The sequence below is a fragment of the Podarcis liolepis genome (assembly GCF_965112155.1).
Source record: "Podarcis liolepis genome assembly, chromosome: 10".
Classification (NCBI taxonomy): Eukaryota; Metazoa; Chordata; class Lepidosauria; order Squamata; family Lacertidae; genus Podarcis; species Podarcis liolepis.
In genome coordinates this window covers 4,865,521-4,892,117 of record NC_139562.1, presented here as the reverse complement: position 1 = coordinate 4,892,117, position 26,597 = coordinate 4,865,521, and the positions used below count along the sequence as shown (strand labels likewise).

Below are 26,597 nucleotides of genomic sequence, written 5' to 3'. Positions count from 1 at the left end.
CGGCTCGCCGGATGGACGCACGAGGGTCCGGATTAGGCGGGTGGGGCCTCGGGGATCTGCGGCGCCTCCAGCCTGGCCTGTTCCGGACGGCAGCAGACAGGGCCCAGCTGCAGACGGCTGTTCACCAGGTGAGGTCGCAACCCCTTTCCCGCGTCATCAAAGCATTGTGTTAATGGAAAAATCCGAGGGCTCCCTTGGACAAAAACAAAGACACCAACCAGGATAACTTGGAGCAAAACAGCAGCCTGTAGGCTTGGCCTTTATTGAATACTCCCACCCGCAACAAGATGAAGCAAAATGGAAGCCCAGAACAAAAGAAGACCCCAACTTTTATTAGTTACTAATCCCCCAAACTACACCCCTAAGACTACATCACAACTACATCACAAAAAGGAGGGTTGAGGGAGGAGTTGTGGTGGTAACCTGAGTGTCCTGTCACCTGGCTGGTTCCTCCTTTTCCCCTCCCCATGAGTACTTTCCAGAGGACAAAAGGGAGTTTGCAGTTTCCTGCCCCCAGAGGGAAGAGCTGATCATTGTCCTTTGTTCCAGTCCGTGTTTAATCCACTCCTATATGCAAGTCCTTTATGACCCTGATGGTCTTCTGTCTAGGACCATCAGGGTTGGCATAGCAACTGGGCAGGGCTCCTGTGGATGTGCTGGGATGCTGAAGGGATTATGGCTGCCCTGTATCAAACCTTCCCCATTTTGTAGTCCTTCCTACATGAACTAAAATAAAAGTGGAACAGTCCAGATCCGATGTATGGTTGATTTTCTATGAATTTATAACAGAAGCGTAGCGTATGTAGTGTGTGTGTGTGTTTGTGTGTGTGTGTGTGAAGTTTGTACAAACAATGATTGGGGGGGGGGTTTCCTGCGACAGTTGCAAATGGTTGCAAGCGTCCTGGCGTTCGGTTTCCCATTGTGGCCAGAAGAGATGCCTCTGGATATGGGGAAAGCGACGGGCACAGGTAGACTGCTCTTGACCAGGGATGCTCCACACCTGCCATTACTGCTTTCCAACCCAGCTGTCAGGGATTCTTTAGATGTGATTTCTCCGGCCGCAGAGGGCTGTCCTAGGTGATCCTTTGGGTCCCTCCCATTCCCCCCCTTTTTTGTAGAAATAATTTTTATTTGATTTTACAAAAGTTACCGCATTACCAAATACATAACCATCTACAGAGATTTCTCTGAATCCCTCGACTTTCCACCTTCCCCTCCCTGGCTCCTATTGTCAACATTTTTAACTGCATATTATTACACAATACGTATTTTGTATCTGTCCGTATTTCCATCATGTTAGTTACATTACAAGTGTTGTTAAAATCCTGGTAATGTTTTCAGCTGATTAAAAGTGGTCTCCCGGATAGATTATAAACTTTCCCCATTCTTCCTTGAAGTTATTGTCTTCTTGGTTGCTGAGCTTTCCGGTCAGTTTTGCCATTTTGGCATAGTCCAACAGCTGTTCCTCTCTGGTGGGGATTTTATCTTATCATCATCATTTTATTTTTATGCCGCCTTTCCAGTGAGAGCCAGTGTGGTGTAGTGGTTAAGAGCGGTAGTCTCGTAATCTGGGGAACCGGGTTCGCGTCTCCGCTGCTCCACATGCAGCTGCTGGGCGACCTTGGGCCAGTCACACTTCTCTGAAGTCTCTCAGCCCCACACACCTCACAGAGTGTTTGTTGTGGGGGAGGAAGGGAAAGGAGAATGTTAGCCGCTTTGAGACTCCTTAAAGGGAGTGAAAGGCGGGATATCAAATCCAAACTCCTCTTCTTCTTCTTCTTTCCATAGTTGAAACTATGCTCAAGGAGGCTCACAGCATGAGAAGATTTACATAATTACAGACACAGCAGAAGTCATAAACAATAAATAAAACACATCAAAATGTACACAACCAAAGAGAAACAATTTCCACGTAAATCGTAAGATCTAAAAGTAAAGATACGACAATAATTTCAATAAAAGCAACAAGCTCTCTCAATCCCCATAAACAATACTCCAGCCCAAAAATCTGTTCAACAGCCTCAGCTTTTGTAGCTGGAGTCAGTCCGCACTCCACTCTCCCAAGCCAGGTAGGAAAGGGCTAGGTAAGATTGTCTTCCATAAACACGGTTTTAACAGTGAGTCCGTAAGTGACTGGGGAGGCCAATTCTGGATCCACACGTCCTTCCACAGTGGGGACATAGGTTTCCGGGCGGGAGTTGATCCCAGTGTGGATTTGCCAAGCGTGCCTTCCTCTTAGCACGTTTCTCCCTTGCGTCCTGAGTTCGAGTGTCTTCAAAGTCTATGACACCTTTGGTCAAGGCTGTTCTCCAACTGGAGCGCTCGCAGGCCAGTGTTTCCCAATTGTTGGTGTTTATACTACATCAGAGGTCAGCAAACTTTTCCAGCAGGGGGCCGGTCCACTGTCCCTCAGACCTTGTGGGAGGCCAGACTATATTTTTTGGGGGGGAAATAATGAACGAATTCCTATGCCCCACAAATAACCCAGAGATGCATTTTAAATAAAAGGACACATTCTACTCATGTAAAAACACACTGATTCCCGGACCGTCCGCAGGCCAGATTGAGAAGGCGATTGGGCTGGATCTGGCCCTCGGGCCTTAGTTTGCCTACCCATGTACTACTTTTTTTTTTAAGATTTGCCTTGAGACAGTCTTTAAACCTCCTTTGTTGACCACCAGCATTACGCTTTCTATTTTTAAGTTCGGAATAGAGTAGTTGCTTAGGAAGATGATAACTAAGCGTGCGCCCAACATGCCCTCTCTGCGTCACAGGTATTTGGGAGCCATGCGTGGCACGGCTGCTGTTCCGACAAGCTCCTGGAGGCACTGCTTGAAGCAGGGCAGCAGTGTTACCTGAAGCAACAGGTGAGTTCAGAGGTCCCCATCTCTCTCTCTCTCTCTCTCTCTCTCATCCTCCTCTGACCAGGGCTGAACGGTGGGGTGGTCCATTTCAAAAGCGCTCCTAGGCACCCCCTGTAGCGGAAAGAAAGTAGAAATGAAGAACTGCTACTCCTACAAGCGCCACGTGTTAGGGTGAGGCTAAATGCTTTGTTGTTGTTTAGTCATTTAGTCGTGTCCGACTCTTCGTGACCCCCTGGACCAGAGCACGCTTCTGCGCATGTGCAACCACCAAAACCTGGAAGCACCATATTTTTCACTCCATAAGACGCACTTTTTTCCTCCTAAAAAGTAAAGGGAAATGTCTGTGCGTCTTATGGGGCGAATGTGTGGGCAATCGCTGGCTCCCTTTCCGGCCCTTTGCCCAGGCCTCCATTGTTGAATGTTCTGCAGACGGAGGCCGTTTGTTTCCCCAGAGACATGGGACTGGCTGATTAGATTATCTGTCTGGAAACTGTAGAAACGGCTCCCTTTCCTTTCCTAAAAAAGCTGCAGAACTGTGAGTTGAACCCCATAAAAACAGGATTTTCCCCCTTTGCAAAGTAAGCTCAACAACTTTGAGCTGATCCTCGAAAAAGGGCCTTTTCCCCTTTGCAAAAGAAGCTGCGCAACTGGGAGCTGATATCCCGCCCCCCCAAAAAACAGGGCTTTCCCCCTTTCCTCCTCTAAAAAGCTAGGTGCGTCTTATGGTCAGGTGCATCTTATGGAGCGAAAAATACGGTAACCTGTTCCGGTACTTCCGGTTTTCGGCGGTCCATCACCCCAAAAAACGCAACCTGAAACGTCTGTAACCCGAGGTGTGACTGTACATAGATATCTATATGAGATACCCTTCCCTAGCTGCACTGGGATTTTCAACTCCTGGACTCCGACCACGACGGCTACCTCTCCGCCCGCGATGTGGAGCTTCTCCTGGCGCAGGTGCCACACGCCCACCCTGCAGGCGAGGCCTGGCAAGACTTCCTCAGGAGCCGGGGACCCAGCTTCTCCTGGAGAGACATTGAGGTAATGGTTGGGCTGCGGAAATAGAGGAGACAGGAAACTGTCCCACGCAGGAGACTGTAGCCTTTCTATGCCCTTTTAACCATGGATAGGAAAATGTTGCACCCGAGCAGGGACGAAAGGAGCCAAACGACACCAAGGGGTTAAATCCAGAGAAAGAGCTTGTATTCTGCCATGGGGGGGGGGGCAGAGGAGCAAGTGTGATAACTCACAAAAACAAGCACGAGTTCACATGCGTTTGCACAGAGTATATATCCCCCTTCCAGTTCCCTCCCCCTTTCTCCTCCCATGTGTCTCCTGAGCATGAACAGAAAGTTCCTGTCTTGGGACCATTTTTGGACTCTTCCCAGGAAAGGGGGGTTTCAGAGTGTTCCAGTTCATAGAATCATAGAATCATAGAATCATAGAATCCTAGAGTTGGAAGAGACCACAAGAGCCATCGAGTCCAACCCCCTGCCAAGCAGGAAACACCATCAGAGCACTCCTGACATATGGTTGTCAAGCCTCTGCTTAAAGACCTCCAAAGTAGGAGACTCCACCACACTCCTTGGCAGCAAATTCCACTGTTGAACAGCTCTTACTGTCAGGAAGTTCTTCCTAATGTTTAGGTGGAATCTTCTTTCTTGTAGTTTGGATCCATTGCTCCGTGTCCGCTTCTCTGGAGCAGCAGAAAACAACCTTTCTCCCTCCTCTATATGACATCCTTTTATATATTTGAACATGGCTATCATATCACCCCTTAACCTCCTCTTCTCCAGGCTAAACATGCCCAGCTCCCTTAGCCGTTTCCAGGCCTTTGACCATTTTGGTTGCCCTCCTCTGGACACGTTCCAGTTTGTCAGTGTCCTTCTTGAACTGTGGTGCCCAGAACTGGACACAGTACTCCAGGTGAGGTCTGACCAGAGCAGAATACAGTGGCACTATTACTTCCCTTGATCTAGATGCTATACTCCTATTGATGCGGCCCAGAATTGCATTGGCTTTTTTAGCTGCCGCGTCACACTGTTGGCTCATGTCAAGTTTGTGGTCAACCAAGACTCCTAGATCCTTTTCACATGTATGTTTCATTCTTGTGCTTTGGCATGGTTCCCGGACAGAAGCGAGTTGCAATCTAGTCTGAGCAAGGCCAGAGGCTCTGAGAAAACAACGGACTCTGTTCCCTACCTTTTGTTACAGTATTTTACTTACAGCAAGAGGAATATGCTTAGCTAATGCTTTTTGCCTTAGAGGAAATGCAGTTTTTAAAAATGCTTGAGGCGAGGCTTTTGAGGCCTGGCGGGGGGGCGGGGGGAATGCACAAACAGTTTTAGGGTTTTTGGGGTAATCCTAACTGTTCCCCTTCAAGACGTGGCTTCAGGCGGCAGGGCCAGAGACCTGCTCCCAGTGCAATGGGCTTCCTCCAGTCGCCTCCAGCTGCTTCGGGCGGTTTTCCGTGACAATGTCAGTTTTTCGTTTGGCTGCAGGCGGCAAAATGTCCTGCGCCCCAGGAGGGCTTGAGGGGATTGGCCCAGCAAGGGTCCCGGGGGCCAGGCGGTGAGACGAGGAGGGCCACACTTGCCCCCGGAGGGCCTGAGGTTCTCCACCTTGAGGTAGATGGGTGGTCCTAGGTGGAGGAGCTAATGGGGTTGGGGGGCAAGGCAGGACGCACATGTTGCAGTGTAGCCTTATGAGGCTTTGCCCTCGGGTGGGGGAAATATTGCGCCTGGGAAAGGGAAGTGGGAGTCAGCAGACACTCAAGGAATAGTTTCGGAGAAAAGGCTTTTATTTCTACCATCCATGAACTGGTAGAAGGAGCAAGTGTGATAAGTCACAAAAAGCATGCACGAGTTCACAGTGATGTGCACAAACATATATACCCCTTTCCAGTTCCCTCCCCCTTTCTCCTCCCTCAGGAGTTCCTCTGAGCATGAACAGAAAGCTGTCTTGGGACTATTGTGGACTCTTAGCACCCTTCCCAGGAAAGGGGGGGGTGAGAAGCCAAGGGGTTTTCAGCATGTTCAGATATGTTTCAATCTCTTGTTCTGGCATGGTTCCCGGACAGAAAGTAAGTTGCAATGTGGTTCTTTAGCAAGGCCAGAAGGCATGAGAAAGGCCTGAGAAACAATGGACTGTTCTCTACCTTTGTTACAGCAAGCGGAATGTTTCTGATGCTTAGCTGCTGAGAAAATTATTTTGAAAAGCTTTGAGAAGCTTTGAGCCTGCTTGGGGGGCTGGGTGACTTTGGGCCTAGGTGAGGTCACCTGTCCTCACCTTCCTTCAGCGGGGGGGGGGGGGCAATATTGTGGGGTGCCAGCTTGCCTGCATGGCCGGGGAGTTACACAGGCCCCTTACCCGGTTTCCTCTTGCTTCTCCCCCCCCCTCGCAAGGACTGGCTTTTCAGACCACCCCACCTGCTCGTGGACAGATCCCGCACTGAGCTGAGAAGGAGCTGCTTCAGCGAGCAGGTAGGAGTGGGAACCAACCCTGGGATGGAAACTGCTTGGGAATCGAGGCTCGGCGATGTCCGAACCAGGATCGGGCCCCAGTGGTTGGGAGAGGGCGGGCTGCCTAGGAGTAGCTCAGCTATGGAACTCACTGCTGTAGGAGGGCAGCGATGGACATCAGTTTGGATGGCTTTCAATGAGCAGCAGATTAGGGCCCGGGATTTAGCATTCCCAAAGCAAGGAAGGATTGGAGTCTGATTAATAAAATATACACGAGGCTTGACCAGCAAGACTCTGGAAGGAGGTGCCAATAATAATTCCTCTCCACCCCTCGGCCCAGGTCGTTTTATTCACAAAAGAACTTTTTACACAGTGTTCGTAAGAACCAATCAGATTTCCTCTGAGCATTTCAAAAACCCCAGGTGGAGACAAAGTTAAAAGTTAAAACTTGTTGTTGTTTAGTCGTTTAGTTGTGTCCGACTCTTCGTGACCCCCTGGATCAGAGCACGCCAGGCACTCCTGTCTTCCACTGCCTCCTGCAGTTTGCTCAAACTCATGCTGGTAGCTTCGAGAACACTGTCCCACCATCTCGTCCTCTGTCGTCCCCTTCTCATTGTGCCCTCCATCTTTCCCAACATCAGGGTCTTTTCCAGGGAGTCTTCTCTTCTCATGAGGTGGCCAAAGTACTGGAGCCTCAGCTTCAGGATCTGTCCTTCCAGTGGGCACTCAGGGCTGATTTCCTTCAAAATGGAGAGGTTTGATCTTCTTGCAGTAGTCCAAGTTGCAAAGTGAGGAATTTAGTTCCTGCTCAGCAACACCCATCTCCTTAGCTCAGGCTTCCCAAACCCAAGGATCTTGTTGAGCAATAGCTTCCATCAGCCCCCAGACGATAGATTTTATATGATTTTATCTATCAGATAAAAGAGGGAAACTGTTCATGGAGGCATGGAGACCCTTTTCGAACTATTTGAAGAACTGTTACAGTCAAGTGAAAATGAGGGCTGGGTTCAAATTATGAGCAGCGGGATGAAAGCAATGATAAGTGAAATAGAGGATAATTGTATTAGATAAAAATATGTCATATAAAACAATAGATTTAAGTCGGGAATAAAAAAAAAGGTTAGGTATAAGTCTGGAATCAAAAAAAGGTAAGTCTGGGAAGTCAAAATTTTAAGAAAAACATATACAGTCATACCTCGGGTTGAATGTGCTTCAGGTTGAGCGCTTTTGGGTTGTGCTCCGCGGCAACCCAGAAGTAACGGAGTGTGTTACTTCCGGGTTTCATCACTCGCGCATGCGCAGATGCTCAAAATGACGCCACGCGCATGCGCGGAAGCGGCAAAACGCGACCCGCGCATGCGCAGATGCACCGTCGTGTCTTACGTTCTATTCAGGATGCGAACGGGGCTCCGGAACGGATCCGTTCACATCACGAGGAACCCCTGTATTGAAATTGAGCTAAGTTTGTAAAACTTGTGAAAATCAATAACAAAATTGTGTCAGAAAAAGGGCACTCCTCTGTGGCCTACAGTTTACAGTTTGCAGCTTTTGACGGCACCCTTTGGGATCAGAAACTATAAGTACCGTATTTCTCGCTCCGTAAGATGCACCAGACCACAAAACACACCTAGTTTTTGGAGGAGGAAAACGAGAAAAAAAATATTCTGAATCTCAGAAGCCAGAACAGCAAGAGGGATCGTTGTGCAGTGAAAGCAGCGATCCCTCTTGCTGTTCTGGCTTCTGGGATAGCTGCGCAGCCTGCATTCGCTCCATAAGACGCACACACATTTCCCCTTACTTTTTAGGAGGGAAAAAGTGAGTCTTATAGAGCCAAAAATACGGTAAATGGTGCCTCATCAGGAGTTATGAAAATTGAACAGCATGTTACGGCACTGTTTGGGTTTGCCCTGGCAACAGCATCCCTGTAAAGTGGGCCCTTAGTACAGACCAGGGATGGGAGAAAGTAACTCGGCCCCTGCACTGATTCTTTGGCAGACAAAGGCTTTGAATGCAGGTCCCCAACCCTTGGTGTGAAATTCAAGTCCTTCTGCCCAGCCACATTGACTTGAGGTTTTTTATCTCTCGAAGGGTGCAAGCGGAAGGGGGAGCAGCCCCCTCTATCGCTGGGGCATCAGGAGATGGGATGAGCAGCCGCTGGAACGGTAGGTCTCCCTGCTCAGAGGAAGGGACTTACTCTCGAGTAAGGGTCTATAGCAGCAGCAGGAGGAAACCTCCATCCCTGCAGGTCAGCTTTGACAGGTGGGCAGGGAAACTCACTTGTCAATCTCACAAGGTCTTGCGATGTCGCATGATTGACATCTGATTGTCAAAAGCCTTGCAGAAATGATGGGGAAGGGAGACAAAAAAATGAGCAATTTTGCAAGCAAGGGCAATGGAGGAGACTTCTTCTGAGCTCTGCCTTTAATTGCGAAATAGAAATACTTTATTGTCACTGTACCACTTGTTTACAGTGAGATTAAACGAGTCCCCCTCCCCCCCCAATCTCTCAGTCCTTGTTACACTCTGTGTGCTGTCATACGACCACCAACCCCAAACCTCAGCTGCAATGTCTTCCATTCAGCAGCCTCACAGCCCATGGTAGAAACTGTTCTTTGACCTGTTGGTGTGGCTTATCATGCTTCTAGATCTCCTGCCCAAGGTCAAGAGATTTAAAAGGTGATGCCCAGGGTGTGAGTCATCCCTGAGAATGTTCCTTGGTCTTCTGAGGCAACATCTCCTGTGATAACATGCAATGACAACCCACGATATCGTGTGCTGTCTTCACCACCCTCTGTAAGGACTTTCTGTCCACAGCTGTCAAACCAGCGTACCACACCGTAATACAGTATGAGAGAACACTTTCTATCATGGACCGGTAGAAGGAAATCATCAGTTGCTGTCTAACATTGTTCTTCTGCAAGACCCTAAGGAAATGAAGTCTCTGTTCGGCCTTCCTAACCACCTGGGCTGTATTGACCTTCCAAGTAAGGTCTTCACTAAGATGGACTCCCAGGATTTTAAAGAAAGAGACTCTCTCCACACAGCCCCCCCCCCGATATACAACGGGGCTAGCTCCCCTCTCTTCCTCTGAAAGTCCAACACCATCTCCTTTGTCTTGCCAATGTTTAGGTGCAGATTGTTCTCTAAGCACCATGTGGATACCTTTTGAGCCTCCCCCCTTTCCCTGGTGGCTTTTGTAGAGGATCACGGCCTTATTTATTTTGTTTTATTTACTGGAATTTATATCCCGTTTGGCTTTTTCAAAAGCAACCACAAAATGGTTTGGAATTGTAGAACTGTAGAGTCAGAAGAGACCGTGAATCTCAGCCGTCCAAAAACCTCCCAGGAAGGAGAGTCTACTACCTTCCAAGTCCTTGGGGAGTCTGTTCCACTGCTGAACAGCTTTTACTCCCAGAAACTTCTTCCTGCTGTTAAGTCAGAATCTCCTTCCTTGTACAGTGGCTCCTTGGTTCTCAGACTTATTCCGTTCCGGAAGTCTGTTCCGAAACCAAAGCGTTCCAAAACCAAGGCGCGCTTTCCCATAGAAAGTAATGCACAACGGATTAATCCGTTCCAGACTTTTAAAAACAACTCCTAAAACAGCATTTTAACATGGATTTTACCATCTAACGAGACCATTGATCCATAAAACGAAAGCAATAAAGAGTGTACTGCAGTCACAAAATCAATCAATCAATCAATCAATAGCTGAACTGGGTTCCACACAGTCACAAAAACAAAACAAAAAGAGCCGCGAAAACAAAAGCGTGAAATAAATAGCAAAAACGGAGAGATCTCAGTGTAACACTCAAATCAGAAGTGTGGCACTCAAATCAGAGCATGTTCGGCTTCCAAAAAAAGTTCACGAACCGGTACACACACTTCTGGGTTTGCAGTGTTTGGGTTCCAAGTGGTTTTTGCACAAAGGCATTTGAGAGCCAAGATACCACTGTAACCTGAATCCATTGGTTCGAGTCCTATCCTCCAGAGCAGAAGAAAACAAGTTTGATCCATCTTCCATGGGGCATCCCTTCCGATATTGGAAGATGGCTCTCTCGTCACCTCCCATTACAAGACTGCCAGCATGCAAAATGCCTTTCAGTGATGCCTTTCTCCCTCTTGCCAGTGTCAAAGCAGAGGGTGTACCTTGCAAGGCACATATATGCCTTTGCAAGAGGGGCAAGGTCTCAGAACAGCGACTCAGGTGCCTTCTGTTGGGATTACACTGCAGATGTGTGGGATTATTGCATGTCAATTCCGGCACAGATTGCTGGAGTCTGTGAACGGAACTTCTGCTCTGTATCGCTTTTGTTTTCGGTCTCTCTCAGAGAAGATGGCAAGGAGAGATGCCATGTTTTCTTTGCCCTGATTTATGTATAATAAATGCGTAGTTTAGTATGTGTCCACGCCTCAAGCTTCATCTGTTGCTCAGTTTATGCTGCTGAGTAATGTGTGCTCAAGGCTACTTGGCTTGAGTCACAGACGCACGTTGGAGGAGCAGAGGTCGATGGATCTCCACAGCGGCAAGGCTGAAAGGGAGATGCTCCAGCGGGGGCCGAGCTGGCTTTTCGTCCCCTGATTCCGACCCCTTCTCTCTGCCACAGGTGGGACTCTGGGGGTCTGAGCACCCTGCTTGCGGAGGAGACTTCCGGGGTGCTGGCAGCGCTGGAGCGGAAATACCGGATTCTCCAGAGGAAACTGTGCGCTGAGATGCTGCAGGCACACTATGGTGAGAATGTGGGGCACAGCAGTGGGGCAGAGCAGGAGTTGCATCTGGGGAAGGCGGCAGTGATGACCCAGACGAGGGAAGAGCAAGCCAGTAGGCTGGATGTCCGGACATAAGAAGATCCCCTCGCTTAAGAGAAAGGGCCACCAAGATGTGGTGATCGACTAGGTTAGTGGATTTTTTATTTTAGCAAAATGTACCGGTATACGCCACTTGATTGTAAAAACACCCTGAAGCGGTTCAAAGGACTAAAATTCTCAGTTATAAACACTGAACAAAGAATTAATATTGAGATAAAGCTAAAAGGAGATGAAGCCCAAGTAACACCACATTGAAAAAACACGTAAACGTAATAGACTGTATAATAACAATTGTAAAGTTATTTACTAGATACTACTCAAAATTGTGAGCTCCCGTTGCTCGGTCCCAGCTCCTGCCAACCTAGCAGTTCGAAAGCACGTCAAAGTGCAAGTACAGCGGTACCTCTGGTTGCGAATGGGATCCGTTCTGGAGGCCCGTTCTCAACATGAAAGGAACGCAACCAGCAGCAGCGTGTCTGTGCACACGCGGGTCGCGATTCGCCGCTTCTGCTCATGCGTGTGACATCATTTTGCACATCTGCGCATGCGCGAGTGGCGAAACCTGGAAGTAACCCTTTCCAGTACTTCTGGGTCGCCGTGGGACATAACCTGAAAGAACATAAAATGAAGTGGTCGTAACATGAGGTATGACTGTAGATAAATAGGTACCACTGCGGCAGGAAGGTAAATGGTGTTTCCGTGCGCTGCTCTGGTTTGCCAGAAGCACCTTAGTCCTGCTGGCCACATGACCCAGAAAAACTGTAGACAAACACCAGCTCCCTTGGCCAGTAAACTGAGATGAGCGCCGCAACCCCAGTCGTCTGTGACTGGACCTAACGGTCAGGGGTACCTTTACCTTTACCTTACACCTCAGAATTAAATACAGCTTCTCATAATGTCAAAATCAACATCGTGACATAACGTATTAAAATGTAGCTTATTCAGTTGACCACCAAGTCCAGTATTTACAAAATGCAATTCCCATTTTGTCAGTCCCGTTTTTGTTGTTTAGTTGTTTAGTCGTGTCTGACTCTTCGTGACCCCCTGGACCAGAGCATGCCAGGCACTCCTATCTTCCACTGCCTCCCGCAGTTTGGTCAAACTCATGTTAGTAGCTTCGAAAACACTGTCCAACCATCTCATCCCCCGTCGTCCCCTTCTCCTTGCGCCCTCCATCTTTCCCAACATCAGGGTCTTTTCCAGGGAGTCTTCTCTTCTCATGAGGTGGCCAAAGTCTTGGAGCCTCAGCTTCAGGATCTGTCCTTCCAGAGAGCACTCAGGGCTGGTTTCCTTCAGAATGGAGAGGTTTGATCTTCCTGCAGTCCATGGGACTCTCAAGAGTCTCCTCCAGCAACAGAATTCAAAAGCATCCATTCTTCAGCGATCAGCCTTCTTTATGGTCCAGCTCTCACTTCCATACATCACTACTGGGAAAAGTCAGTCCCATAGTACATTCGTATTCTAATTTCTTCATCTTCTCTTGTCTTTTTCTGTCTGACGTATTTCTTAGAAGACTACAACATTAAATCATTTGAATACTGACACTGGTAGATGCTGGCAAAGGCAGACAAGACAAGGATTCCTGGATATTCCCCTGTTTCGCCCCAAAGGGCTTCATCAGCCGTGCGTGGTTCGTTACTGCATATAACAGCCACATGGAACTTATTCGTGATAGATTTTCAGTCATGGCCAAATCTATCACGAATAAGTGCCAGCATTTTGTACGTACTGGACTCGGTGGTCAACTGAATAAGCTATATTTAATACGTTATGTCACGATGTTGATTTTGACATTATGAGAAGCTGTATCTAATTTTGAGAAGTAAAGGTACCCCTGACCATTAGGTCCAGCCGTGGCCGACTCTGGGGTTGTGGCGCTCATCTCGCTTTATTGGCCGAGGGAGCCGGCGTACAGCTTCTGGGTCATGTGGCCAGCATGAATAAGTCTCTTCTGGCAAACCAGAGCAGCTCACGGAAACGCCGTTTACCTTCCCGCTGGAGCGATACCTATTTATCTACTTGCACTTTGACATGCTTTCGAACTGCTAGGTTGGCAGGAGCAGGGACCGAGCAGCGGGAGCTCACCCCGTCGCGAGGATTTGAACCGCTGACCTTCTGATTGGCAAGTCCTAGGTTCTGTGGTTTAACCCACAGTGCCATCTGCGTCCCTAATTTTGAGAAGTAGCTTCTAGTAAATAACTTCACAATTGGTATTTATACAGCCTATTACGTTTACATGTTTTTTCAACTGGATTTGCATAATATGGGCATTCTAGTGGTTTTGCCCATGTAACATCTACATAGAATTGTAGATTTGGGAGGGATCTCGAGGGTCAACGCGTCAAAGCCCCCTGCAACGGAGGAATCTTTTGCCCGATGTGGGGTTTTGAACCCACAACCCTGAGAGTATGAGTCTCATGCTCTGCCAACTGAACATGTAGACTTAGGGTCTCTCTCTCTCTCTCTCTCTCTCTCTCTCTCTCTCTCTCCACCCCCCACTTCAGGGCATCCGGTTTGGACCTCCCTGTCTCAGGCCGCGAAAGAGGACAAGCTCTCTGAGCTGGAGACCCTGGTGGATTTCGGCCTGCGCGAGGGAAGTATCCTGCCCCTCTCCAGCCTGCCTGGGGCGCAGCACAAAGTCAGGTGCGCTCAGTACATGTGTGAAAGTCCAGCTGGGGTCATGGGCACCAGGGCCAGATTTAGGTCTGATGAGGGCCTCAGCTCCTGAAGGTAATGGGGCCTTTCTATGTCCAGCTGCCCTTTGTCAACAACAAATTGTCACTGTTTTTTGTGTGGAATATGTGCTATATGGTAATTGATGGACCTAATAGGTATCTCAAGCCATTTGCACATGTGGCCATCCAACTAGTCCATGCAGAATGTAAAGGCAAAGGGACCCCTGACTATTAGGTCCAGTCGTGACTGACTCTAGGGTTGCGGCGCTCATCTCGCTTTACTGGCCGAGGGAGCCGGCGTACAGCTTCCGGGTCATGTGGCCAGCAGGACTAAGCCACTTCTGGCGAACCAGAGCAGCGCATGGAAACGCCGTTTACCTTCCCGCCAGAGCGGTACCTATTGATCTACTTGCACTTTGACGTGCTTTCGAACTGCTGGGTTGGCAGGAGCAGGGACCGAGCAACGGGAGCTCACCCCATCGTGGGGATTCGAACCGCCAACCTTCTGATTGGGAAACATTATTACTTCAGGAAGAGCATAGCCAGCAGCCATTCTTAGCCCTCTGCACTATTAATGTGTCTAATCCCTCCTGTGGGAGGGAGTTCCACAGGCTAACTCTGCGCCGAACAAAGAAGCGTTTTCTTTTATCTTTCCTGACCCTTCCAACTTTGTGCGACCTTTTTTGCTCACCAGATCTGGGGCACCGAAGGCGGGCGATACCAACGGGGGACCCCTCGACCCCTCGGTCACAGAGGGCACAGCCGCCCACGCCCTCCTGCAGTTGCGGCGCAGGAGGCAGGCAGAGACGGCGGCTCTGCTGACCCACCGGCACCTCCAGGGCGGCAGGTGAGGTTTGGAAGAGGGACATGTCTCCAGAGCAGAAAGTGTTGAGTTGGTTTTCCATGTCATCTTTGTGGGAATGTTCAGGGATGCAGGAGAGGATATATTGTTCGATTACAGCCTTTCCAACTTGTGTTAACAAGTTCACAATTTTAGCAGAGTAACATTCCCCTTTTTAATCTCACAGCGGATGTGTTTGCTCAGGGTTGGTAAAGCCTCTATAATAACTGTTCTGGTTTTTCCCCCTTATTCCCTCATAAAAGATAAGACACGACACAGTTTCTATAAAAGTATAAAAAGAGTTTACTCACTCACATTCTGTTCACAATCGGATCCCAGCCGGCAGACTTAGTGTGCTGGTCCCGGGGGCAAGGTTCCGTTATTGTAGTCAAAGTTCAGTCCTGAGTCACTTGCCTGGAAACAGTTCACAAGGAGCGAGGCGAGGTCTGAAGCAGGAACCCGGCGGGAACAGGAACGCTGGAAGGTCAGGTCTGGGTCCGGGTAGGAGCAGGTACTCCACAACAATGTTGCTTCCGCAACCTGGGACCGGGCTGACTGGCCTTTATCTTCTCTGAGGCCAGGGGTGGTCCCGGCCCCCAGGAGACCCGCCTCTCCTGGCCTTAAGGCGAGCACTCCTCCTGGGAGAAACCAGTTCCCTTCACCTCTCTGCCCTGAGCCTCTGCAGTTCAGGAGAGGCTGAAGGGTTACTGGGCCCAGGGGGAGACTCACCTGTAGGCACTGAGTCCTCAACCACCTCTGGAGCCAGAATGGATTCACCTGGTGCCTGCTGCTGAGGATCCGGCACAGGTGTAGGTGCCTCAGAATCAAGGCCCTGCCCCAGTTCAGCCGGCCCTGGAGGCGGGGACTCCTGTGCAGGCTGAGATTCCTCCGGTTCATCCTCAATCGAGGGTCTGGACCCGGCTTGCTGGGGTATGCCGCATGGAAATCTCGGAGGCAGGCAGGCGCGTGGACGTTGGCTGCTGGTTCCCAGGAACGGTCCTCCGGTCCATACCCCTTCCAGTCTATGAGATACTGCAGCTTTCCCCTGCGGTATCGGGAGTCCAGAATGCGTTCCACCTCGTACTCAGGCTCCCCCTGAACCAAAACTGGCTGCGGTCGGGGACGGTTCGGGTGGAACTCGTCGGGTGGGGCCACCGGACTCAGAAGGGACCTGTGGAAGACCAGGTGAACCTTCAGGGTTGCGGGCAACCGGAGACGGAATGCCACAGGTGAGACTTGGTCCACGATAGGAAACGGGCCGGTGAAACGGGTGTCCAGCTTCCGCGAAGGTCGAGAGGGGTGGAGGTGACGAGTGGAGAGCCATACCAGGTCACCGACGTGGAGTTCCGGCCCCACCTGACAGTGGCGGTCGGCCTGGGCCTTGTACGCCTCCTTGGCCTGGCGCAGTTGCTCCATCAATAGCTGTTGCTGGGACTGGAGCTCCTGAAGCCACTCCGTCACTGCAGGGACCGTGGATGCCGGTAGCACATCTGGAAACAGCCGTGGATGATAACCGTAACTGGCCTGGAACGGGGTCTGCTGGGTGGACGCATTCACTGCGTTGTTGTAGGCGAACTCTGCCAATGCTAGGTGGTCGACCCAGTCATCCTGCTGGTAGCTGCAGTAACACCGGAGGTACTGCTCCAGCACCGCGTTCGCCCGTTCCGTCTGGCCATTGGTCTGTGGGTGGTAGGCTGATGAGAGACAGACCTCTGTCCCGAGGGTCTGGTGCAATGCTCGCCAGAACCGGGATGTGAACTGAACGCCCCGGTTGGACACCACACGCTCAGGTAGGCCATGCAGGCGGAAAACATGCTGAAGGTACAGCTGAGCGGTTTCCTTAGCTGTGGGTACGGATGGGCAGGGGGCACAGTGCACCATCTTAGTGAAATGGTCGGAGAAAACTAGAAGGCAGGTACAGCCACGAGACGAGGGTCAGTCCACTACAAAGTCCAGCGAAACCGTGTGCCAAGGACGTGGTGGCACTGGCAACGGCTGAAGTAGGCCGGGGGGTTGCCCAGTAGGGCCCTTGGCCCGCCGGCAGACATCACAACCAGCAACGTAGCGAGCCACGTCAGCCTTCAAGCGGGGCCACCAAAACTCACGGCTTACCAGATGGGTGGTCCGATACCGCCCAAAGTGTCCCGCTGCTGGGGCATCATGGGTCATCCGGAGAACCTCAGCCCGCAGTGGCCCTGGCGGGATATACAGGCGACTGTGGTGCAGCAGAAGGTCCTGTTGCAAGACCAGCCCCGGATACTGAGGGCATGACCCTTCGGCCAGTTCCCGGCGACGTTCCTGGGCCCAAGCGTCGACCCGCTGCTGTTCCCGCACCCGAGCCTGCAGTGGCTCAGCCTCCTGGGTGGCCAGGAATGCAGCCAGTGGTAGGATCGTGGTGGGTACTGCTTGCTGTACCGTGTCTGCGTTGTCTTCAGGTTTCCGGGACAGGGCATCCGCCTTCTGGTTTTGGGAGCTAGGGATGTAGCGGATCTGGAACTGGAACCGGGAAAAGAACAACGCCCACCGGATCTGCCTTTGGTTCAGCTTGTGGGTGGTCTGGAGGTACTCCAGGTTCTGGTGGTCGGTTCTCACCTCCACCGGGTGTCATGCCCCCTCAAGATTGTGACACCAGACTTCAAAGGCCACCTTGATGGCCAGTAGTTCCCGCTCCCACACGGTATAGTAACGCTCCGCTGGAAGGAGCTGGCGGGAATAGAAGGCGCAGGGTAAGAGTGGCGCATCGGGTCCATACTGCTGAGACAAGACGGCACCGAGAGCCGTACTGGAGGCGTCGGTCTCTACCACAAAGGGTCGAGAGGGATCAGGATGTTGCAAGATCAGCGCTCTCTGGAAACAGGCTTTCAACCCCTGAAACGCCTCCTCTGCCTCCTCGTCCCAGGAAAACGGCGTCTTGGGGCGCAGTAGCCGGGTCAACGGGGTGGTGCGATGAGCATAATCTGCAATGAAGGTCCGGTAATAGTTGGCGAACCCCAGGAATCGCTGTAGGTCCTTGCGGTTCCGAGATGCCGCCCATTCCCGAACCGCTGCCACCTTCCCAGGATCCATCTGCACCCCATCTGGAGAGAGTCGGTGACCAAGGAAGTCCACTGACCGCTGATGGAACTCGCACTTGCTGAGCTTCGCATACAGGCGGTGCTCCCGCAAGCGCTGCAGCACGGTCCGGACATGACCCTCGTGGAGAGCCAGGTCACGGGAGAAAACCAGAATGTCATCCAAGTACACCACCACGTACTTGTCTAGGAAGTCCTGGAACACGTGGTTGATGTACCGTTGGAACACAGCGGGTGCGTTGCACAATCCGAGGGGCATAACCAGGTATTCAAACTGCCTGTACCGGGTCCCGAATGCTGTCTTCCACTCATCCCCGGCTCGAATCCAAATAAAATTGTAGGCCCCCCGGAGGTCTAGCTTGGTGAACACCTGCGCCCCTTGCACCCGCTCCAGCAACTCCGAAATAAGGGGCAAGGGGTACCGGTCCGGGATGGTAATTTTGTTCAGGGCCCGGTAATCATGGCAAAGGCGGAGCTCCCCACATTTCTTCTTAACGAAGAGCACTGGCGCAGCGGTGGGCGAGGTAGAAGGCCGAATGAAATCACGCTCCAGGTTCTTGTGCAGGAAGTCCTGCAAAGCTTCGCGCTCTGGCTCTGTTAGAGAGTATAAGCGACTCACTGGCAGGGGCGCTCTGGGCTGGAGGTCTATGCCGCAGTCAAAAGACCGATGCGGCGGCAGCTGGTCTGCCCCCCGTTCCTCGAACACGTCTTGGTAGTCCCAGTACTCAGCGGGGAGCGGGGATGCAGCTTCCTCAGTGGGTGCGGCTGCTAGCATCTCGGACTGAACGTGGGAACATGGGTCTGGGAAGTGCACAGTCCGTTTGACCCAGTCAATCTGAACATTGTAAGCCTCCAGCCAGTCCATCCCGAGCACCAGGGGTAACCGGGGCATGGAGGCAATGTCCAAAGTTTGCACCTCCCGGTGCTGCTGGAGACACAGGACCAAGGGCTGGGTCTCCCGTGTGACGGCACCCGAACGCAGGAGCCGCCTGTCAATTGCCTCCACCTGTACCGGTTCTGGCTTGTTCTGAAGTGGCACCCGATGATGAGCAGCAAAGGCAGCATCCATATAGGAGCGGGTTGCCCCTGAATCCACCAGAGCATGGGTAAGAATCCAGGGCCCACCTGGAGGGTAGAGACGCACTGGAACCATGAGATGTCGCAAATCCACTGGTGAGGGCCCCACTTGCATGGTTTGGGACCCCAGGTTGCTAGGGCCTTCGGCTACCGAGGTTGGCGGTTTCCCTGCGACTGGCATCTTCTTGGGACAGGATTGGGCGTAATGTCCACTCCCACCGCAGTAAAGACACAGGTTCCCCTCCCGATGCCGCGTCTTCTCCGAGGGGGAGAGGTGAGGTCGCGCAGCCCCGAGCTGTGTTGGCTCACCCGGCAACTCGGCTGTGGGCGTGGACCTGCTGGGAAGGACTGGAGCCAGGAGCTGGGGGTGCTGGCGGTCCCGGGTCTGGCGACGGTCCTCCAACCGATCGTCTATCTGCAGACTCCGCTGAATAAGGGCGTCCAGCGTGGTGGGACGATCCATCATGGCCAACTGGTCCAGTATCTCATCCGACAGTCCCTCAAGATACTGGTCCTGAAGTGCAGAGTCATTCCAAGACAAGTCTTGTGCCAACAGCCGAAATTCCATGGTGTAGGCGGCCGCAGTGGACTTGCCCTGTTTCAAACGCCTAATTGCCTGGTTGGCTTGACTCTCCTTCTGGGGGTTGCCGAATGCGGCCTCCAAATGGTTGCAAAACCCCATATAGTCTGTCAGCAAGCGGGAGTCTTGCCTGAGCAGTGGCAATGCCCACTTGGCCGCCTGGTCCTTTAACAAACTGATCAAAAAGTGCACCTTGGTGCGGTCGTCAGGGAAGTTCCGGGCTCGACCCCGAAAATATACAACTTGGTCTGGGTGAGGAACATGGGAAAGCTGGCCGGGGCCCCATCAAATTTCTCTGGCAAGGCCACTGGGTACTTGCCTGGAGCTGGGGCGTCGGCCACAGGAGCCGGTAGGGTGTCCAACCGCTGCTGAAGTGCCATAACCGCATCGCTGAGCTGCTGCACGGTGTGAGTCAAGGCCTGGTTCTCCTGGGCCAATGCCATCAGCACAGCTGCCTGGTCGGCCATGGCTTCTGGCTTTTCCCGAACGCACCCCAACAAAGGGGGAGTGCGGGTGTGGCAGAAGCAAACTGTGCTAGTCCCGGGGGCAAGGTTCCGTTATCGTAGTCAAAGTTCAGTCCTGAGTCACTTGCCTGGAAACAGTTCACAAGGAGCGAGGCGAGGTCTGAAACAGGAAGCCGGGCGGGAACAGGAACGCTGGAAGGTCAGGTCTGGGTCCGGGTAGGAGCAGGTACTCCACAACAATGTTGCTTCCGCAACCTGGGACCGGGCTGACTGGCCTTTATCTTCTCTGAGGCCAGGGGCGGTCCCGGCCCCCAGGAGACCCGCCTCTCCTGGCCTTAAGGCGAGCACTCCTCCTGGGAGAAACCAGTTCCCTTCGCCTCTCTGCCCTGAGCCTCTGCAGTTCAGGAGAGGCTGAAGGGTTACTGGGCCCAGGGGGAAACTCACCTGTAGGCACTGAGTCCTCAACCACCTCTGGAGCCAGAATGGATTCACCTGGTGCCTGCTGCTGAGGATCCGGCACAGGTGTAGGTGCCTCAGAATCAAGACCCTGCCCCAGTTCAGCCGGCCCTGGAGGCGGGGACTCCTGTGCAGGCTGAGATTCCTCCGGTTCATCCTCTGAATCGGAATCCCAGGCCATCACACTTAGCTTAGAAAAGTAACATACACCTGGAAACTATCTCATAAGGAGACAGTCCCCTTTGTCCTCTCTTGGCCAGAAGCCAATTGTGAACAGAATGTGAGTGAGTAAACTCTTTTTATACTTTTATAGAAGTATAAAAAGAAGCCAAGAGAGTATCTTTGGCTAAGCAGATGTTGCTTCTGCGATGCATGTAGTCAAAGAGAGAGAGATGGCTGCCCTGCCCTGTGCTTTTGTCGTTACCTGCACAGGTGAGGCCACGCCCACCTCTAGTCACATGCAGAGGAAGTCTGTCCCAGCCCAGAAGGAAACAGGAAGTTGACCTGCTGGCCGGACAAACATTCCTCCCCATGTGTAAACATGTTCACTCTAGGAATGTTGTACTTGACTGCTCTTGTGTTTCACATCCCGCAATCTTGTGGGCCTTTCTCAGCTCTGTTGTGGTGATGCTGGGGTCTGAACTGGTGACCTTCTGCATAGAATCATAGAATTGTAGAGCTGGGACCCCAAGGGTCATCTAGCCCAACCCCCTGCAATGCAGAAATCTCAGCTCAAGCATCCCTGACAGATGGCCACCCAACCTCAGTTCCAAAACCTCCAAGGAAGAAAAGCCCACCATCTTCTGAGGGAGTCCATTCCTCTGAGGAACAGCTTTGTCAGAAAGTTCTTCCTGTCAGAATCTCCTTTCTTGTAACTTGAAGCCACGGATTCGAGTCCTACCCTCCAGAGCAGGAGAAAACAAGCTTGCTCCCTCTTCCCTGTGACAGCCCTTCAGATATTTGAATATGACTCCCATATCTCCTCTCAGTCTCCTCTTTACCAGGCTAAATATACCCAGCTCCTTCAAGTGCTCCTCACAATGTCTCAGGGTTCGGGGAATCAGCTTTCTCCCCCGTGGAAGTAAATAATAATAATATTTTTTTATTTATACCCTGCCCTTCCTGGTTCAAAAACCAGGCTCAGGGCAGCTAACAACAAATTTAAAACACTTAATTGAGGCAACAAAAAACAGCATAAAATACAGTATGAAACGTGAATAACGATAAATTCAGAATTCAAAAATCAATTTAGGGGGGAAATCCATCTAATAAACATTAGATGATCACCAGGGCTAGCTGGCTAAATTAGTCTATTTGGGCCAGCGAGGAAACCAGGGGAGAATTAGCTGTGGGATCCCAGAGCCGGTAATCTTCATAAAAAGGGGAGGGGAGGGAAGGAAGGGGAATAAAAGATCAGGCTAAGTTCAAATTGAAAGCCAGGTGGAATAGCTCTGTCTTACAGGCCCTGCGGAAGGAAGTTCAATCCTGCAGGGCCCTGGTCTCATGGGACAGAGTATTCCACCAGGTTGGAGCCATCACTGAGAAGGCCCTGGCCCTGGTGGAGGATAATCTGACTTCCTTAGGGCCCAGGACCTCTAAATAAGAAGAGATCAAACGAAAGGAACGTCTTACCAGTTAGATTCTTTAATAATCACTGCGAGAGAGAAAAGAACCCGTTCTTCCTAGAATGGCAGTGCTCCCAATTAAGGTTCCATCCCTATTAATCTACGTCACTCCTACGTCTTGTAAGCTGAGCTTGTACCCTCTGCTCTTTTGGTTCCCAGACATTCTGAGCTCTTCGACCTTGGGGAGGGTGGTGGAGGAATGCTGTGAATCTGTTAACCCTCTCCCTTCCAGTGTTTCTTCTCCTAGCTGTTCCCCATCCAGTATTTCCCAGCTTCTGCCTTCTGAGCTATGCCCCTCTGCAAACCACTCTTCCAAATCTATGCTGTCCTCCTGCTCCTGAGAAGATGCAGGATCAAGGGGAAGTGGGTGTCTCCCACCATCCTTCCTCAGTGCAGCTCTCCTCAGCACGGTCCCTGACATAAGGCTTGGTTTCCAGACCCCTGATCATCTTGGTCGCCCTCCTCTGCACACCTTCCAGCTTGTCAACACCCTTCAGAAATTGTGGTGCCCAGAACTGGACACAGTATTCCCGGTGTGGTCTGACCAAGGCAGAACAGAGTGGGACTATTATTTCCCTTGATCTGGACGCTAGACTTTGGTTGATGCAGCCTGGGTGAAGGTAAAGGTAGCCCTGACCGTTAGGTCCCGTCCCGGATGACTCTGGGGTTGTGCGCCCATCTCACTCTACAGTGGTACCTCAGGTTAAGAACTTAATTCGTTCCGGAGGTCCGTTCTTAACCTGAAACTGTTCTTAACCTGAGGTACCATTTTAGCTAATGGGACCTTGCGCCGCTGCCGTGCGATTTCTGTTCTTATCGTGAAGCAAAGTTCTTAACCCGAGGTAATATTTCTGGGTTAGCGGAGTCTGTAACCTGAAGCGTCTGTAACCTGAAGAGTCTGTAACCTGAGGTACCCCTGTATAGGCCAAGGGAGCCGGTGTTTGTCCACAGACAGCTTCTGGGTCATGTGGCCAGCATGACTAAGCCGCTTCTGGCGAACCAGAGCAGTGCACGGAAATGCTTTCAAACTGCTAGGTTGGCAGGAGCAGGGACCAAGCAACGGGAGCTCACCCCGTCACAGGGATTTGAACTGCCGACCTTCTGATCGGCAAGCCCTGGGCTCTGTGGCTTAACCCACAGTGCCACCCGCGTCCCTGTTGATGCAGCCTAGGTAAAGGGATCCCGACCATTAGGTCCCGTTGTGGCCGACTCTGGGGTTGCAGCACTCATCCTGCTTTATTGGCCGAGGGAGCCGGCGTACAGCTTCCGGGTCATGTGGCCAGCAGGACTAAGCCACTTCTGGCAAACCAGAGCAGCGCACGGAAACACCGTTTACCTTCCCGCCAGAGCGGTACCTATTTATCTACTTGCACTTTGACGTGCTTTCGAACTGCTAGGTTGGCAGGAGCTGGGACCGAGCAACGGGAGCTCACCCCGTCACGGGGATTCGAACCGCCAACCTTCTGATCGGCAAGTCCTAGGCTCTGTGGTTTAGACCACAGCACCACCCGTGTCCCTGTTGATGCAGCCTAGATGCATGCAAAACATCTCCTCAAGGCATGGAACTAGAGAGAAAGACACTTATATTTCAGGGACAACTGTGCTGAGCCTTCCAGTTGGTGTAGAGAGTACAAAGCGAGATGGATCAAGGCCCTGACTTGCCTTCCCATTAAGTGAAGGCCCATAGCTCAGTGGCAGAGCGCCAGAGACCCATGCAGAAGGTCGCAGGTTCGATCCCAAATGGCACCTCAGTGCAGGCAACACTGAGGTAATGGATCCCCTATGCTGCCCCCCTCTCTCTGCAGCAACCCAGAAACCTCGCGCCAACTGTTACATCTGCATGCACAGACGGAGCTCGTCCACCAGGAGGCGTCGTTCCCAGCTGCTCTGCTTGCGATAGAGCTGTTCTTGGGAGAAAGGTGAGCCCTATCGGCCAAACCTATTTGGTGTTTCGCAACTTTCCAACTAGTTGCAGGACCTTAGCCAGGCCTAGCAGAGTAAGCGCAGAATCCACGGAAGCAATTGGGGACTTGGCTGCAGACAGGATAGACGAAGCAGGAACCAGGAACTTGTAGTTGGGTGTTTATTATATACAGTGGACTGTTTACAGGAACAGAGCATGGATCTTTAGCTAGCTCTCTCTGACACGACTCACAACTCCTACACTGACACACAGAACTCTGAACACTGAGCTCTGAACTAACACATTCCACTTAGTAGGCCATTAATTATCACACCCTTGAGAGAGCTTGACCAATCAGGGAGCTGTCTCCATGCCTCTGTTATCACCAGGCAGACTTACTCCTTCGGATTGGCTTCTGGCTGTCTGCCAAACCGTAATTGACTCTGTGTGAGTAGCTGCAAGTACACAGTTTCCCAACAAGCCCGTGGGTGGGGGTCAGGTGGCCTTAGTGGGTCTACCCAGGTCTTCCCGGGAGGGTGCAGGGTGGCCAACACAAGCAAGCCATTGCTTGGGACAGGGAGAACGTCTCAATGGTGTTGTGTATTTTAATTATGGATTGTTTTTATAGTTGCGAACCACTTATAAAGCTGATTTGGTAGGTAAGCAGTAAATACATCTGTCAGGGGTACAGGGACAGAGGCACAGGGAAGGCAGGAAATGGGGAGCGAAGGAGAGGAATCCCAGGATAGTGAGGAAGAGGATAGCAATGACGCAGGGGATTCCATGAGTCTCTCCAGTGAATCAGAGGATTCCCAGAAGGGGGCGCCTGTGGTAAGGGCAAGGGGAGCCCCAGGGGGAAAGTGTCAGGAGTGGGGGGCCAGCAGGGGACCCCAAAGCGGCAGCTGGGAATCAGGGCCAGCCTCCCCACCAGAGCGCAGCGAAGGAGGGGGAGGTTCCAGTGTGTCAGAGGGAGCAGCTCCGGCGACAGAGAAAGGGGAGGGATCAGAGCAAGCCGTTCTCCCGGAAGGGGAGGAGGGCAGTGAGGGGAGTAGCATAACTGTCAAAAGGAAGGTCAGAGGTTGGGCGCGCGCGCCAAGTTCAAATGAGGAGGCGCGCGGAAGAACAGGGAGCCCGGAGGAGGAGCCAGGTCCCAAAGCCCGCAGGAGGGGGGAAGAGCAGTCTGGAGATTCCGCTTCAGGAGAAAGCAGGAGGGGAGGAACCCCGGCGGGCAGAAAGACCCTGTGGAAAAGGAAAGAGAGAAAGAGGTGGAGCAGCGTTAGCTTATTAAACTGGTGTAGGGGAGGGACCGATTCAGAGGGGACTTCTAACGTCTAAGGCTAAGAGACGCGGGGCTGCGCGCCTCGGTTGTGGAACCAATAATGAACTGCAATAAACATCCTTGTATATAAGAAGAGCTTGGCGTTGGTCTTTTGTGAGCTGAGACCTGAGGCAGCCCTGACAACATCAATAATAATAATAGACTTTTAGACTTGGAAGGGACCCAGCCCCGCTACAATGCAGGAATCACAGCTAAGGCAAGCAGCTTAGATGCTAATTCAGATCACGACAAGCAGCTCCTATTCAAGGCTGACTCCGTACGACTCTTCCTTTGGCAGGTTTTGGGACTCGCAGCCCATCAAACCCGGAGCCCAGCACCTGGAGTTGGCTCGGCTGCGGCTTGCCGCAGGGAGTGGACCAGCATCGGCATGGCAGGAGGCCAAACCTGCGCCAGGAAGATTGATGGCGGTAAAACCAGGATGATCAGCCAAATGGGATATTGGTGCTCGCCAACTAGAGGCGAAGGGGAACATTTAACAGCAGAGAAAGGGCCCGAGTGTCAGGGCTGTCAGGTTCCTGCCTTTAAAAGAGCCCCTTCTCTGCTTCCTCATGAGTCGCTGATCTGTGTGTGCCTGCAAATGGAGCGAGGCAAGCCCAGAGCTGTTACTCATACAGAGAGACAATGGGCACATCCCTTTCCGGGGAGGACTTTCTGTTAGGAAACTGCCCAGGGAGTGGTCAAACACACCATTCATGACTAATGCAGTGATACAACAGGTTGAAGAACAGTGTATCCTTCAGAGAGGCGGCAGGCACACTCCTCCCGGTAGGCTGGGATGGCAGGAGCCTTTAAGCTGCGCATTTTTCACAGCCCAGCAATAAAGTTGCGCCTTACCATTTGCAAACCCCTTTGGCAAAGATGTAGGATGTGCTGCATAGATAGCAGTCAAGTACAACATTCTTTGTTTTCCTAGAGTGGACATGCAGGGAAATGTTTCCTCCAGTCAGTAGAAAACTTCCTGTTTCCTCCTGAGCTGGGACAAACTTCCTCTGCATGTGATTAGAGGTTGGGTGACCTTACCTGCCCAGGTAACACAAAAGGACAAGGCACGCTGCACACTCTCTCTTTTGACTCCCTCTCCATCGTAGGACCAGCAGCTTTTTAGCTAGAGATGCACAAAGGGACTATTCCCATATGGGGTAGATTCCACATGTATATACTCTGTAGCCAAGTCTGCCTTCAGGGATCCATCTGTGAACTGAATGTGTGAGTAAACTTCTTTTATATATACTTTGCAGAAGATTATGTCGTGTCTATTCTTTTTAAGGGGGAGAAAAGGGGATTACAAGGAATCCTAATACTGAGAAGCAGCTTGTGCATTTAAACGGCGAATGTAAACTCTGCTAGGTAAAGGAACTTGCTAGCACAAGTTAGGAAGGATATTATTAAACAATATATCCTCTCCTGTCTCCCTGAACATCCCCACAAAAGAAGG

The 26,597-nt window shown here is 51.5% G+C and overlaps 1 protein-coding gene across 1 annotated transcript in view; it reads left to right on the top strand.

The window, feature by feature from the left end:
- The first annotated feature begins 5,350 nt into the window (after positions 1 to 5,350).
- Positions 5,351 to 26,597, top strand: part of LOC310686779 (uncharacterized protein) — a 48,976-nt gene continuing 27,729 nt past the window's right edge. Inside the window, exons 1-8 of the mRNA XM_083460826.1 lie at positions 5,351 to 5,491; positions 6,269 to 6,346; positions 8,414 to 8,487; positions 10,930 to 11,054; positions 13,636 to 13,774; positions 14,501 to 14,653; positions 23,726 to 23,839; positions 25,440 to 25,569. Coding sequence (XP_083316952.1) covers positions 11,036 to 11,054; positions 13,636 to 13,774; positions 14,501 to 14,653; positions 23,726 to 23,839; positions 25,440 to 25,569 — 555 coding nt within the window. The 5' untranslated portion in view covers positions 5,351 to 5,491; positions 6,269 to 6,346; positions 8,414 to 8,487; positions 10,930 to 11,035. The remainder of the gene's footprint in view (positions 5,492 to 6,268; positions 6,347 to 8,413; positions 8,488 to 10,929; positions 11,055 to 13,635; positions 13,775 to 14,500; positions 14,654 to 23,725; positions 23,840 to 25,439; positions 25,570 to 26,597) is intronic.